Source organism: Helianthus annuus, chromosome 14 (genome assembly GCF_002127325.2).
Source record: "Helianthus annuus cultivar XRQ/B chromosome 14, HanXRQr2.0-SUNRISE, whole genome shotgun sequence".
Taxonomy (NCBI): Eukaryota; Viridiplantae; Streptophyta; class Magnoliopsida; order Asterales; family Asteraceae; genus Helianthus; species Helianthus annuus.
Genome location: NC_035446.2, coordinates 134,895,643 through 134,912,465, shown reverse-complemented (window position 1 = coordinate 134,912,465; position 16,823 = coordinate 134,895,643). Strand labels below are relative to the sequence as shown.

The 16,823-nt window shown below is 42.9% G+C and overlaps 1 protein-coding gene across 1 annotated transcript; it reads left to right on the top strand.

Annotated features, from left to right (window-relative positions):
* Positions 1–8,559: 8,559 nt before the first annotated feature.
* LOC110907471 lies at positions 8,560–9,282 on the top strand. Its single transcript, XM_022152451.1, has one exon. The coding sequence runs from the start codon at positions 8,560–8,562 to the stop codon at positions 9,280–9,282; it is 723 nt and encodes a 240-aa protein (XP_022008143.1).
* Positions 9,283–16,823: the final 7,541 nt, after the last annotated feature.

Sequence of the window (16,823 nt, the reverse complement as noted above, 5' to 3'; positions counted from 1 at the left end):
AACTTCTTTCCAACATCTCGCCAAAGATGTAAGAGTCAAAGTACTAAAAAACCCATCGGTTTTACTGCGTCAAGTAAACGTGATTGAGATAGGGCAGCCATCTTGGATGACCCCTATAATCCAATATTTGCAACAAGGAGTACTCCCCGACAACAAAGCAGAGGCAAGGAAGGTACAGAACAAGCCCCTGCATTATGAGATGAATGGCGGTATCTTGTACCGAAGATCCTTCTTGGGGCCACTTCTGCGGTGTGTGGACCCCCAAGATGCAAAATACTTGATCAGGGAGATTCACGAAGGAATCTGTGGCATCCATGCAGGCCCACGCATGGTTGTCGCAAAAATAATGAACGCTGGTTACTATTGTCCAGGGATGCACATTGACGCTCTAAAGGAATTGCGCAAATGCGACTCCTGTCAAAGGCACGCCCCGAAAACCCTGCGCCCGAAAAATGATCTCATTCCTGTGTCCACTGCATGGCCTTTCCAGCAGTGGGGAATTGATATGGTGGGACCTTTCCCTGAAGCTCCGGGAGCTGTGAAGTTCATAATTGTGGCTGTCGATTATTTCACCAAGTGAGTGGAGGCCAAAGCACTCGCTTCAACAACTGCAATGATGGTGCGCAAGTTTATCTGGGAACACATCATTTGCAGGTTTGGCCTCCCACTCAAAATTGTAACTGATAACGGCACCAACTTTGCTTCTGAAGACCTTCAAAAGTGGATGAAAGAGATGAATATCGAACACACTTTCTCATCTGTTGCGCATCCTCGGGGCAACGGACAAGTCGAAAGTGTTAACAAGAGTATCGTTGAAGGGATAAAAGCCCGACTGGGCCCAAAGAGAAGAGGCTGGGTGGATGAGCTCCCGAGCATCCTGTGGGCTCATCGAACCATGCCGAAAACGAGCACCGACGAAACCCCTTTCAGCCTAGTCTATGGCTCAGAGGCAGCTATACCAGCCGAAATTGGCCTGCCTTCGCCGCACTTGACAGCGGTCAACACAATCGATAACGAGGCAGAACGTCGTCTTGACTTGGATTTACTTGAAGAAAGGCGCGAAATTGCGCGAATTAAAGAAGCCAAGTACAAGACACAGCTGGAAAGGTATTACAATGCAAGAGTGCGCATTTGTACCTTCACTCCAGGAGAGTATGTCTTCAGAGACAATGAAGCTTCAAACGTTGAACGCCCAGGAAAGCTAGCACCCAAATGGGAAGGCCCATACTTAATACACGAGGTGCTAGGGAAAGGGGCATACAAGTTGTGCACTCTGGATGGATACATCATCCCGCGCACGTGGAACGCGCAACAACTGCGCAAGTGCTATATGTAACTACTCTCGGCCTTACGCCTTTACTCACTCATGTTGACCACGCGCCTTTTTTAATTTCCTATGTTGGTTAAACGCCCTTTATGTTACTTACATGCGATGTATGTTGGCCTAAGCGCCTGTTTCTTAATCAATGAAAACATATGCCTTATGTTTTCTTTTATCATGATGACTTCTACGTTACAAATGCATGTTAAACTTTTGATTAGCACGAAAACACTTCAGTAAATTACGAGCTCTTGAGTTATGCCTCCAAGGTCCTCCGCGAACATAGCGCGAGACCGGACAGTTACACTCGCACAAGAGCCACACTTACATTTATTCGCGCTAACTTAACCAAAGTTTCTAACAACAGTGCAATAATTGTAACTGGACAAAGGAAAAGCAAACATAAAGATCATATTCAACAAGCGCAACCGCGCAATGATTACATGACAAAATAACAAAGCATCATTAGTTCAAAACAAAATAAGGCAAAAAGCCTGTCAACGCTATCTACTCATAGCCGTCGCCGCCACCATCATCGTCGTCGTGCTTATCACCATCACCATCGCCATCACCATCATCATCATTGCCCGTTGGTTCCTCTTCATCAGATAATTCAACAGTTTCTGGTGGGTCGAGAATGGCTTTTAGCCGTTGGCACCAATCATCATGCTTCAGTGCCTCCGCAATCAAATCCAACACAGGCAATGATAGATGATCATAAGCCTTTTCAACATGGGCTAACTTAGCATCCGCCTGATTGGTCACTGAGCAATGACTAGTGTCAAACTCTTGTCCAAACGCCTCTTCAACATGCTGCGCACACTCTAGATAACCTCCACGGTGACCAACCGCGCGCGAGGCATCTATGAGAGCAGCAACAACTCCATCCAGTTCTCCAACATTGAGGATAGAGTTGGCCATCTACAGCAAAGGTAATGAATAAGAAATAGGCCTCAACAAATAAAAGCCTAAGTTAAGAAGAGAACCATACCAGAACTACTCCCCAACCACACATCCATTCAGCCATGGCAACCAATGTGTCAATGATGCCTTGAGCCTCGGAATAATTGTTTTGCGCTATGTTGAGGGCGGATGTACTCATGTGTCGCGCCTCCTCAGCCTTTTGCTTGGCCTCCTCAGCAGAAGCAGCTTTTCCCTTCTCAGCTTCAAGGTCGATCTCCAAGGACTCACTTTTGTCAACCTGCTCTTGCAGGCAACGCTTTAACTCTGCAATCTCGAGTCCTTGGCCGCCAGTTCTTTATCCTTACTGGATGCTTGCGCCTTAAGCTCAGCCTACAAAAGGTAAAACTTAGATAATTTGACAAACAAAAAGCATAAGAACGAAGAAGGTCAACACTGTTCGAACCATGAAGAAACACTAGATAAACGACCGGGATCGAAATATCTAGGGGGTTTGGATCTGCATAAAGGGGTTTGTTCTCTCTCACTCGATTCGGTGTTATTGATCTTCTTCTCCGATAAACTCTGCAAAATAAAGCACCGTTAGCCTCGTCAAGGGGAGAAGGGGGTTCTCTCCTTGACCCGACTCCGGCGTGAGAATAAGTATGTGTTTATGAAGAAGAAGAAGTATTGAAGAAGTGTGTGTAACTTGCATTTCATACCTGAATTGTTCTCATATTTATAGCCGGGAGTTTTTGGGCGGGAAAACCTGTTGGTGAAATGCTGACGGAAGATGCTAACTCCGCAAGCGGTTACATTTCCTTCCGTTAAGCTTCTCGATCTGACGTGAGTACACATGGATCGCTGTTTAGATCTATGGCTGGGGGCTTGCCACGTGGAAAGTGTGATCAAGTGGAGGTTTCCTTCCAAACACATGCCATCATCGTGATTTCAGGGATGCCTGAGGTGATGACACGTGTCCAGACGGTTGTAACCGTTTAGTGGTGCACGATTGGGTCATTCTAGAAGGGTACTGCTATAATCCTGTGTGACTCTTTATCGTGTGGCCCCAGTTGGGTAAATAATATCCAAGTCTGGATATTATTAAGCGGAAGTGTTCAACTTAGGATTTTCATCCCTTGTTTATGGAAGAGAGCGCAAGGATTTATGATTTCCTTTTGGGCGCGCGAGTGTTGCCTGCTATCTTTCTTCTAAGTTCTCTTTGTAGGACCAGTGCGCGACCGCGCAAGGTCTAAAGAGAGTTAAGAGATGTGGTTGTGGTATGGTCCTAAGTACTTGTTATGAGGTTTTTGGGACCTTACCCCTTCAAACCTCAACATGCTCCTTAGCAGTTTGCTCATCTTCGACCTTCCTTGTCAGCTTAACAACCTTACCCTCGAGCTCGGTAATCTTGGCGCGCGCTGCATACATACGCTGATTATCTTTCTCACAAATTTTCTTCCATTCAGCCTTCTCCTTCGCTAGAAGATCTTCAGCAGTACGAAGCTTGCCCCTAAGGCCCTCGCGGCCCCATTCCTCCGATTTCTTATCGAACTCGAACTTAGCCTTTTCCTCAGCAAAGGCAGCATTAGCCTTCTTGAACTCCTTAGCTTGCCTCACAAGGTGCTCACTATACTTCTCCCAATCGGCCCGCTCCTTAACCATCGTGCGCCACTCACGTACGATTTGGTGATTGGCGGCGCGAGTATTGGCCTCGCCAACCACATAAGCTTGGTATAGCCCATCGTGACTGCGCGCCCTTTGACGGTTGACCTCACCAGGAGGAAAGGAGTTCAGAAACCAATCACGACATGCACCAAACTCCATGAAAGTATCCCTCTGCTTTAGACCCCAGGGAGCTTGGTGGGGACCGTTACCGCGCGACTCCTCGGTATAAGTCTTATTATAAAGATCACCCACAGTGTCTTTAGGGCAGATGGGAGATTGTGGTAAAAACCCTCCAGCGCCACCAGAACTCGCGCCACCTGCAGCAGTAGTCTTTTCCTTGTGAATAGCAGAACCTGATCCCCCAGTAGTAGAAGTTACTTGAGCACTACGAACGGCGGCATCAGCCTACGCAGGTTTAGTCGGCTCCTCAACCTCAGGACCTTTCCTTTTCTCATGAGCGGGCTGGTCAAGCCCCGTGATATGGATGACCTCTGAACCCTGCGCTTTCTCATGTGCAGTTGTAGCAGCGGCCTCGGTCTCCTTTACATCAGCAGTAGGCTTCTCAGCAACCTTCTTTTTCTCCCCCTCCTTCTCCTTCTCAACAGCCTTGTTAACGGGTTTCCTAGGAGCTTTCTTCTCCTTCTCAGACTCTACCCCAGAAGTCTTGAAAGGTTTGATGGTAACCTTGGGCCTCTTCTGCGCCGGCTCCTAAGGATCTTTAATAACAACACCCTTCTTTTCAGGGGTCTTCTTTTTGGCCTCTGTAGCAAACCAAGTGTTAAAAAGAAGTAACAACAAAAGAAAACAAGGTAGTCAAGAAACTAACCGGGTGAGAATTTATAAAGAGAGCGCAGATTGCTCTGTTTTTCGATCAGAGGAATTCCACCAGCCTTCTACGCAACAGATGCGCCGGCTGTGGTCCCTTCCCTACTTCTTTTTCTGCTGACCAACTTTGCAGCAGGCTCCTCCTCTTATTATTCTTCCTCCTCTACATCTAGCACGATAGAAGACGGAGTGGCTCCAGCATCTGGGTTTCGAGAACCCGCACTCCCCGAACTCTTTGAACCAGCAGCTCCTGTTTTCTTCTCGCCTACGCGCGACAAACCTTCAGGTGAGTCACTGGTAATAACATAATCTTCCAAGTTACTCTGGCGAAAGCGTAGAGTACCTTTATCAGCAGCACCGGTCGTCGCGCGGCTACTCCCACCCTTTTTGCTGGTCACATCAGCATCAATGGTGATAACTTTCTTTTTCTTTGACTTCTTCTTCTCCTCTGGATCAATCCCGAGGTCGCGCAACACACCTGCAAAGATGTTAGACCAGTAACTTAGCTCTCCATTTGAAGATCCCACAGACTCCTCGCTGGAAAGATAGACAATCTCTTTCCCAGCAGAGGTCATAGTGCGCCAAGGCTGGGGGTTAGGTATATGCGCACCTTCGGTGGAAATGGGCGGATTGGCGAAAGCTCTAGTAATCGGATACATAAAATGACCTTTGATTTCTTCATACCAATACTGCTCCCCTGCTTGCAGCGGACGGACCCCCATGGACCCACCAAATGTGGGGAAGGCAACTTGCCACAAATGCGCTTCTACACTCGAAATCATCAAGTTAAGCGCAGAAAGATTACAAAAAAAAAAGAAATTAAAGAAATGACTAACCTCTATCTTCGAACTTCAAAACTGGAACTTCCTTGCTCTATGCTGGCCACTGATCACTCATCCGCGCCGCCACCAGAACGTTTTCACCGAAAACCCGATTAGGTGTAGGATTGAGCTTCAAATACCGACCCTCCTTTTTAGGAATCGCCAGATCCTCCTTCTCAATCACATCAGTCCATAGACGGAAGGTCATGGCAATCGGCGTCACCTCCTCGTGAATGAAGAAGAACTTCTGTTTCTAATCATGGAAACTCTTGAGTGGATTCAGCAAGATCTTCTTAGTTGCTCCCCGATTACCGAAGGAATAGAACCCCATATTTCTGATAAGCTGATAGAAGACCCGGAATTTCTCCATTGTGGGTTCTATATCGTGGGCACGGCATAAAATTCGAAATGGTGAACTCTCACCATTCCAGGTGGACTCATCTGCGAAATATGAAACCCATAATACTGAAGTATATGGGCCATGGAGTTCGTCGCCGGCAACCGGAAGTTGCCCTGTAAAAAGAAGTCCTCAAAAAGCGTGATGTATCCCGGCGGTTCATCAGCAGCGGTCTGGTTTTGACCGGGATATCTGGCATCCCACTCCGGTAGAAACCGGAAGCCTCTTGTAATCTGTTCAAACAAACCCAGGTCCCACTTGAGGACACGGAGGGGACCTTCCTCCCCTGGGTTTTCTTCCTGATGGTGTTCTTCAGCCATTGATATTTAGAGAAGAGACTTCGAAAAAAGCTTGAAGATCTGCTAAAGATCTTGAAGATCTGCTACTACGACTTTGAAGATTTGAAGATATGAAGAAGACAAGGGGAGAGAAAATGGAGCAACAGTAGAAGAAGTAAGGATCCTTCCCCTTCGTCAGATATATACACACATCGCATTTAATGCGATGGGTAAACGTGCCGAGATCACCGCGCACGTGACCAATCAGAAGACGCCACATAAGGCGGGATTCTCGGAGTGACGGTTACCACGCGCACGTGGGCCTCACTCGCCTGACGGAAAGCCGAACCGTCAGGGACAACTTGATGACAGCCGTGTCAGCAGTCAACTCAAACGTCGCCATCAACGACATTTGCACCAACCCATCAGAACTCAAACTTCGAGGGTTTTCCCGCTAAAAATTATTATAAACTCCATGCAGAAGTTACTGAGGGCGCGCAGCCCTGATGCTTACTCAGGCCTGCGCACCTACACCCAACGAACCCGCGCGCTTACAATCGGAAGCGAAGAATCACCAACAAGCAGGCTTAGTAGTCGCGCCATAGCAACTGTTAAACATTTACACGCGCACTCCTACCCAACACAAAGCAAGCATTTTTCGCACTTTTCTTTTTCTAAGTCCAGATCTCCAACCACTTGCCTCGCGCATGGTACAGCACTGGACTGGGGGGACTTGAAGGGGTATGGTCCCAAAAAGCCGCGCAGACCTTCATTCAGGCCGCGCGCAGGACCATACTCCTTATTCATCAGATTGCTTACAGCCAACCTCACGCGGGTTACGTCATCATGTATTGATCTCACGCGAGCTCTCAACAAGAGAAAACACCACATTCAACACTTAGCATTCTGAATAAGAGCCTTCAACCACCCATACCCTGCGCAGGCTAGTAACGTGTTTCAGCAAGGGCCGTGCAGGGCTATGGCGCAGGGCCACTTCAGAAGGTACGAAAGGTATAGGTGGCAGAAGAAAAGAGCCAATCCGCGTCCTCCATGATGTGCTCAATCATGCTCCACGATCGTCTGACGTGCAGGAGACAGACAGTACACAAGGACGCCCATGTGGCACCAATCACAGGGCAGAGACACCTGCCCCACGATCTCCACTTACCTGCTGATGGCAGAGGGACAACAAGGCCGACAACAGTGACACGTGGCTCCATTCATGGTACGCCAGCACCGGAGAACTTCTAGAAGCCACTAACGGTCGATGCCAGAGAGACAAGGAGCATATCCTCTATGTTTTCGCCTTCCGGCCCAAGGCCCATCAGCCCACGTCCTCTTACACCTCTCCGGCTATAAATAGAAACCTCAGTTCACAGGTTAAACATTCTATTCCCTCTACTCTCACTCGTAATGAACCAGGATCTTTTGAAGCTAAACCCTAAGAAATCCCTACTAAGACCTCCCGACCCTTCTCAGGAAGAAACTTGTGAGACTCTACAAGGCTGTTACGACTACCGGTTGTTAGATTTGCTTACAGTCCTCTAACTTCTTGAAAAGTGCCCTAATATGACAATCTACCTTACAGCGTGAAAGTCTAAGGCAACTATGAATTTTAACTTGGTTTAATAGACACGGGATTGATTAGGGAACTAAGACCGATTTCTTACAAAACCTAATCCTAGCTATATACCAAACCGAGACCTATTAATAACCTCAAGCCTTACAGCGACAAGATTAGTAGAACACTTGATCATATAAGATTACCGAATATTACTTCTAAGGTTAGTTACGTAATTTCACCTTAAAGAGTTAAAGATTTATTATGTGATATAAACACTCACCTAAATCTAGAACCCTAGCATGACTCTATTATGTGATAAAGATCGTCACCAAGAATCATACGAAGTAATATTTAATAATCAAACAATATCAAGCAAGCATACACACCAAATTAAAGGTTCCAAAGTTCTTTACTTTTCAAGAAAATCCATAAACCAACGTTATTAATGAATAAAAATCCACACTTTATTAAATATTCATCTTAACCTAAGTAGCATAAAAGAACTAGTCAATAATCATAACCACTAAAAAGAAACAAGTCTCAAATAAATAACAAATCATGTTCATTGGTCCGAATAACATAAAGTAAATTAAAACCAAAGCACTAACTCGTTGTGAACCCGGACTTGAATCTTAATCGCAGCTTTGAATGTTGAACCAATCTTCTTTTTCTTTTGTCTGCGTCACCAAGACTGATGTATCTATAATCTTTCGGCCGTCTGATCGATATTAATTCCCCCCCCCCCAAAAAAAATTGCCGTCTGATGTATATCGAATCCCCAAGATATGCAAATATATATATCGAATCCCCAAGATGTGCATATATATGTGGACGCACTTGGTCGATCAGGGGGATTGGTAAGTATTTGGAATCCATCTCTATTTGAATGTATTGAAGTGATTAGAAATCAAAGATTTTTGGTTGTGAGGGGGAAGCTAAAACCGACTGGGGAAATTATTAATGTGGTTAATGTATATGCTTACAATGCACCGGGTGCTAGGAGGGTGTTATGGGCTGAATTAACGCATCTTAGAAGATCAGTTCAAGGCATGTGGGTTTTTGGTGGTGATTTCAATGATGTAAGGGAACCGGCTGAACGGTGGAATTCTGAATTTGTGGCGTTGAATGCCGCCTATTTTAATGAGTTCATTGAGGAGGCGGAGCTGGTTGAATACCATATGGGGGGTCGAAAGTTTACCTTTCATGCTGACAATGGTATGCACAAGAGTAAACTTGACCGTTTCTTGGTGTGCACGAGTTTTAGAGATAAATGGCCTTCAGCTTCGGTAGTTGCGTTATCAAATGTAGTATCGGATCACTGTCCTATTTTAATGACCACTGTTCCTATAGATTTCGGGCCTATCCCATGTAGGATTTTCAACTCTTGGCTCGAGATTCCGGGTATTCTAGACTTTATTGAGCAAGCAATGGCGTCCTTCAGGTTCGATGGGCCTGCGGATTTACACCTAGCAACAAAATTGAAGTGGATTAAGGGCATGTTTGGGTAAGCTTATTGAAACAACTTATTGACTTATTGGCTTCTTGGAAAAGTCAGGATTTTGTGACTTATTGACTTATTGGCTTTTCCCCCTCACATACACCCTCTTTGCCAAACATCATTTTAGAGCTTATGACTTTTCAAAAAGCCAATAAGTCAATAAGTTGTTTCAAAAAGCTTACCCAAACATGCCCTAAGTTCAAAGTGCGGGCGTGGGTCTATAATTATAAGGCGGTTAAGGAGGAAGAGTATAGAGATAAAATGGCAAAGCTAGAACAATTGGAAGTAGAGGCTGAGGAAAGAACATTGACCCCTACTGAGTTAGACACAAGAGTGGAGTGTAAAAAAGCGATTATGGAGATGGATAGGGTGAAGGTCATGGATTTGAAGCAAAAATCGTGGGTTAAATGGGCCATGGAAGGAGACGAAAATACCGCATTTTTCCATAGTATCGTGAACGCAAATGTTAGCTCTAATCGGATAAACGGGCTATATATTAATGGTGTTTGGGAGACGTCGTCGCCGCTTATAAAAGACACAGTATGTTCCTTTTTCGCGCTTAAATTTCAAGAACCTTTGAGTGTGAGACCGGAACTATTTTGTCCGAATCTGGAGCTACTCACGAATGTGGATGCCGAGCTTCTAGCAGCCTCGTTTTCTCTGACCGAGATAAAGGATGCCGTTTGGGATTGTGCCGGAGACAAGGCCCCCGGACCGGATGGTATAAATTTTCGCTTTATAAAGCGTTGTTGGAGATTTTTGCAGGTTGATTTTGTGAGGATTTTTGAGGAATTCGAGCAGAATGCAACTATTTCTCAGGGTTGCACTTCTTCGTTCATTGCCCTAATACCGAAGTGTAATGACCCGAGTGGCTTGGCGGATTATAGACCAATAAGCCTTATCGGGTGTATTAATAAGGCGATCTCAAAAGTGTTAGCAAACCGGTTGAAATTAGTTATAAACAAACTAATTTCGGAAGAGCAAACCGCTTTCTTGGCGAACAGAAGCATATTGGATGGGCCACTCATTCTAAACGAACTAATACCATGGATGAGGCGCAATAAGAAAGAAGGTTTTATCTTCAAAGCAGACATCGAAAAGGCCTACGATTCGCTTAATTGGGAGTTCATTGTGTCTGTTTTGGGACAAATGAACTTTCTGCAAATTTGGATGAAGTGGGTTATGGCAACGGTTAAAAATGCTAGGGCCTCGGTTCTTGTTAACGGGTCTCCGACGCAAGAGTTTGTTTGCCATAGGGGGTTGAGGCAAGGAGACCCTTTATCACCTTTTCTTTTTATCATCGCCATGGAAGCCTTGACGGGAGTTATGAAGAAAGCATTCTCGGTTGGGCTATACGAAGGAATCCGGTTTACGAACAATGGTTCGATAATCTCACACTTTTTATATGCCGATGATGTGATTTTTATAGGTTCTTGGTCGATGTCAAGTGTCAAAAACCTAAAAAGAATTCTTCGGTGCTTTTATCTTGCCTCGGGGCTTCGGGTCAACCTTGCAGAAAGTAGTGTGTTCGGGGTAAATGTGAATGGCGGGCATATTCAAAATATGGCTAATTTCCTAGGGTGTAGGGAGGGTTCCTTTCCTTTTAAACACTTGGGACTTCAAGTCGGGGCGAATATGAATTTAGTGAAACATTGGAAACCGGTAATCGAAGTGTTTAAAAAGAAGTGTTTAAAAAGAGGTTGGCATTATGGAAGGTGAGTACTTTATCATTTGGGGGGAGATTGACGCTAGTTAAGGCGGTCTTAAATGCACTTCCGACATATTATTTTTCATTATACCGGGCTCCTATACAAGTAATCGATCACTTAGAGAGGCTGCGAAGAGAATTCCTATGGGGCATTACTACTGAACGGGGGAGGATGAATTGGGTCGCCTGGCAAAATGTAATATCTCCAAAGGAGCGCGGCGGAGCTGGCATTGGGTCACTTAGAGAAGCGAACTTGGCTATGTTAGCCAAATGGTGGTGGAGGTTTAAGATTGACCCGGATTCTCTATGGAGAAAGGTAATTTGGAGGATACATAATAATGCGAGAACGTGGAATTTTGTACCCCGAAAACTAACTATTCCGGGACCTTGGAAGCAAATAATAAAAGTGTCCGCTGACATCGGTAGCTATGGGGTGAACTTGGTTGAATGCTTCCAAGCTATTCCAAGTTCAAGGGAAACTTTATTGTTCTGGAAAGAAAAATGGGTTGGGAATGAAGTCTTGAGCAGCAGGTTCCCAGGCTTGTTTAATCTGGAGGTACTGAAAAATGTTACAGTTTCGGAAAGGGTGAAATGGGAGAATGGCTTGGTTGTGTGTGACTTACGTTGGGTGCGGCAACCGTCATCACCAGCTGAATTATCCGAACTGCAGGAACTTATGCAGCTTCTTCATGCGGTGAGCATAGGTTCGGGTCCTGATCGTTGGAGCTGGAAGTTGGATTCGTCGGGTACGTTTTCTGTAAAAAGTCTCAAGAGTACACTGCAGTTTGCAAGGTTTGAAGATATAGGGATTAGTTATATGTGGAACAATTGGATACCATTAAAAGTTAATTTTTTGGTCTGGAGACTAATGTTGGATAGAGTTCCAACATTGGCTGCCTTGGCACGGAGGAATGTATCTATGGGATCGATCAAGTGCAGAATTTGCGAACTAGCCGAAGAAGATGTCGATCACTTGTTTGTTAGTTGTGTGGTCGCGCAATCGATATGGGATTTTGTATCGCATTGGTGTAAAATTTCTGACATTTTTGCGTTCAACGTAAAGGATATCGTGGGGTGGCATAACCGAGTTCGTGGAAGTATGAAGTGGAAAAAATTGATTTACTCTGTCATGCAAGTTGCAGCTTGGGTCTTGTGGAATTGGAGGAGTGAGCTAGTGTTCAACCAAAGGGCTATGTGTTTGGCAGAAATGAAGAAAGAAATAAAGCAGTTCAGTTTTTTATGGGTCACAAGTCATTCGTGCCTAAAGGATCTAAAATGGGATGATTGGATTAATTTTGAGTTAGCAAATATATGTAATTAAATTGGCTATGATTTTTGGCGTTGTACTGTAACTTTGTGGAGTGGGCTAACAAGTTGTTAGTCCTCTTGTTTTAATATATATGCTTTGTTGGCGGTTAAAAAAATATTAGCAGCCGCCTTCTCTCTTTAATTTCGTTGACTTATTGGGCTTGGCCCACCGTATGCACTAGTTCCTTTTAATCACTACCTCTCATAATATGCAGCCCACTTTTGTCGTCTGTGTTGATGATATATTGCTGCTTCCACAATTAATAGATAGTATTCTTTTCTAATTATTCGTCCATCATATCCATATAATATATGCTTTCTTTTGTTTTTTCTCTAAAGAATATTAAATATAATATTCATTTTCTTTTTCCTTGTGTTGCACCCTAACAGTAGAACTGGCGCGACACCCTGCCCAACTGGCTGGTTATTTTCATATTACTCGTTTTTGCTCCATTTGCACCAGGACCTGGTCCAACACAAAATAATGTAATATAATACTAAAACTAAATAAAAACAAATAATACTTATACAAAAACTATACAATTTACACGGGACAAATATGTGAATTTTATCCCACATCACTATTCCCGAATTCCCGTTTTGAATGTTAGACTTATGGTACTTTATTTGGAATGTTTTATGGCTACTTTAAAACTTATGTTTCATTTTAATAGTTATTTACACGTTTTAAAAGAAAGTAAACTAAACAAATCGAATTTATTCGAATTCGAATTTTTAGTCGAATACGAATTGGGTAGGTTTTAATCGAATACGAATCGAATTCGAATTCAAGGAAAAGTAAAAATTATTCGAATAATTCGAAAATTCGATATTCGATTCGATGAACACCAGTATGGGATAAAGTAAAATATGTTTAAAACTGGTTATAAAAAAAAAAAAAAAAAAAAAAAAAAAAAGGTGGTAATGTTCAAGGAACAATAGAACAATACCTGTGTGAGCGGACTTGCTTTGCTAATTGTATGAGTATGAATATAAACATTAATTACATGATAGAAGTAAAAAAATTAACAAATGTAATAAACTTTTGAAGTGAATTTTTGGAATTCACTATAAGTTAAATATTGTTATTTAAATATTGTCTAGTTTGCTCTCGATGTGTTATTAATCCAGGAAGTCATATTTTTGCCATAATTTTGCTGTGACAGAGACTTCTCAGAAGGCTATTCATTCTAGTACTTAGCCTATCTGAGCATGCTTTAATTGTAAAGTTTTCATGTGCTTCACAACTAACACGCAAAAAAACGCAACGATGATCGTTGAGGCGAAACATGTTTTATGAACCAAGAATCTCTCCTAATCACGATCGATGTAAGATTTGCCTAGGGTCAGAGGCGGAGCTTTTAAAGGGCAAGGGGTGCACGCGCCCCTGCCAATATTTCGGTTAGTAACGTAATTTTTTCGATTTTTAGTCCGAAAGTTTTAAAATTATATAGGTCCGCCCCCACCAATTATTTTGTCTAAAAATTCTCTATCCGTCCCAAGTCTATTATCCAAAAAATTTATAGATATTTTCGTATTGAGTTAAAAATTGTGAAGAACAGGGTTATTAGTAGTTTTTTATAATTGTTTTTAAACTTGAAGTGAGTTTAAATATAGTCTGAAACTAGTTTTTATATAAATGAAACTTAAGAGTTCAAATTGGTTTTTTTTTTATGTGTAACAATGGGTTCTTTGAATGAATCTTTTTAATACATGAAGATTATTTAGTTTTATTTGGAGTTTATTATTGTCTGACCCGACCCGAATCGAATAGCCGACCTGAACATATTACCCAAAACATAACGATAGGAAAACAAAATTTTTAGGTCCCATTACTTTCCGCCCTGCGGAACTTTTGGTTAAACACCACCACTGCCTAGGGTGTTACAATAGGTTATGTTAATCTTCTTTGTATCGTTACAGTTCTACATTAAATCAACACAATAAAATTGTGCCAATATCAAACATTCAAACAATATTTCGGTTCAACTTCTATTGATTTAGTTAATAGTCTATTGTTTCGCTTAGTTTGGTTCTATCAATGTTTTTTTTTGGAATGTATTAGGCTATCGCACTTTCTAAATTGGAGAGCCCCGTTGCCCCACTCCGGCCAGACTATGTTATCTTAACCCGGCCCCCGCTGGCTTCAGAATTTGGCTTGGGTGTTCCCCCGGGAAACTATACCGGCGGCTGTCACTTGACAATCGTTGTGCCACCACAAGAGCAGAACTCTCTGGCGTAACACACGGTGGGATGAAAACTCGGGTGGGCTCAGGATAGAGTCTGACACCTCTACAAGAAGGCTAGACTCTATTTATCATTGTCTTATCTAATAAAGTGACACAAATGAGATTAAACTTGAGTCTCCATTGAAAAACCCTAAATTACCCTACCACTAGGCCACAAATGAAATTGGGTTGGCTCAAGATGGGTTTAGAGCATAAAGAGTTAACTTCAAAAAAAACTGTTTGAAAAACATTAATTCTGATGGAATAAAACGAGTTTCTATCAAAATGAACACGGTTAAAGTTGACCGCTTTAGAACGGTCACAAATTTTCACCCATTATATAATTTAAATATACTCAAATTGGTATATTGTATAATCTGATTATCTGAGTATACTTCACCTCTTGGGTTTGTTGTTTAACCACAACAAATCAAAGTTTTGTGAACTAGTTAAGTTACGATAATACTATAGAGTGTTGAGACAACTACTTACTATTATGTTTATTGCGTGCTCGAAGAGAGGTGAATCTTGATATATATATATCATAGATCCTCTACCAAAAAGCCACAATAGCTTTTAAACCCCTTACCACCTGCATCATAAACAATCCACAAAATAATGGTTTATGGTAATCTCTAGGTAGTGTTTGGTATACAGCAATGAGAGGTGGAATGGAATGGATGATTACGAGGGAATGAAGAAAAGCGTGTTTGGTTGGTCAATGGAATGGAATCACCCATTCCAAAATGCATTCCATTCCCTCAAAATCATTCCTTCCACCCCCCATGTTTTTTTTCCATTCCATCCTCTCTTGCACCATTCATCAACAACACCACAACCCACCACCTTCACCACAACCCATCACCACCACCACCCACCACCGACGCCATCGCCGCCACCCGCCACCACCTCACCCCAACAGCCACCGCCGCCGCCGCCACCCACTCGCCACTGTTATCACCCACAACTGCGACCAACCGCTAACGACACTCGCCGCCGCCGCCCACCACCATCGTCGACGCCACCACCACCGCCACCACCAACCGTCGCCGCCGCCACCAACTGCCACCTCTGCTGCCACCCACCACCAACGACCACCTTGCCACCACCACCACTCGTCGTCGCCGCCGCACCGCCACTCGCCGCCACCATCACCACCACCCATCGCCACCTCCGACACCCACCACCGCCACCTATAACCACCCACAATCACTACCACCGACCACCACCACCACCACTCACCGTTGATTTTATTACTCCGTTTTTTTGCCTACCGAACAATACACAATAATAACTCATTCCATTCACACATGGTAACCAAACAAGACATGGAATGGTAATGATCCATTGCATTCCCTCGTCCATTCCATTCCTTCGTCCATTCCATTCCTTCGTCCATTCCATTACCCCATACCAAACAGACCCCTAATTTCATTTTAAACGGAACAAGTTGTAAATTATAAAAAAAAAAAATAGGAAAAATTACAAGTTTTGTCCTTTATCTTTATATCACTTTTCAGGCGGTGTTCTTTATAACGAATGTTGACAGGCGGTGTCCTTTACTAGGTATTTTGTTGCAAGTTTAGTCCTTTACCTAGGTATTTTGTTGCAAGTTTAATCCTTTACACCCAACAATTAACAGGGTTTTTTTAACTGGGTTGGGTGTAAAGGACTAAACTTGCAACAAAATACCTAGTAAAGGACACCGCCTGTCAACATTCGTTAAAAAGGATACCGTCTGAAAAGTGGTATAAAAATAAAGGATAAAACTTGTAATTTTTCCAAAAAAGTAGACTAGTATTTAATGCCTCAAGTTGAGCACCCCTGACAACCCACAAAATAATGGTTTAGTTAATCCCCGTTGTATGTTGTGTGTGTGTTTTACCATGTTATCGTCTCCGTCACAACACGTAACGACAATTACTACTATTTTATAAACGTTTAAAAACCATAACTAAGAGTATTCACATCCCACCCTCTATATACTTTCATCTTGATTTTAGAGAATACATTGAAAAAATCATCTAAAACATCACTTCATCTCATTCTCTGTAATAAAGAACAATTTAAAGAAAACAAAAATAGATCTTTATATTTAGAAACTCAAATCCAAGTCTCTATAAATGAAAAACAATTTAGAGAAAACAAAAGCAGATCTTTATATTTAGAAACTCACATCCAAATCTCTATAATGTATTGTGAGTGTATAAGAAAGAAAAATAATAATAAAATTAATATTTGTAAGTAAGATAAATATAAAAATATTGAATGAGATGTGTAGTTTTTTAAAAGTACTTTTTTTGTTAA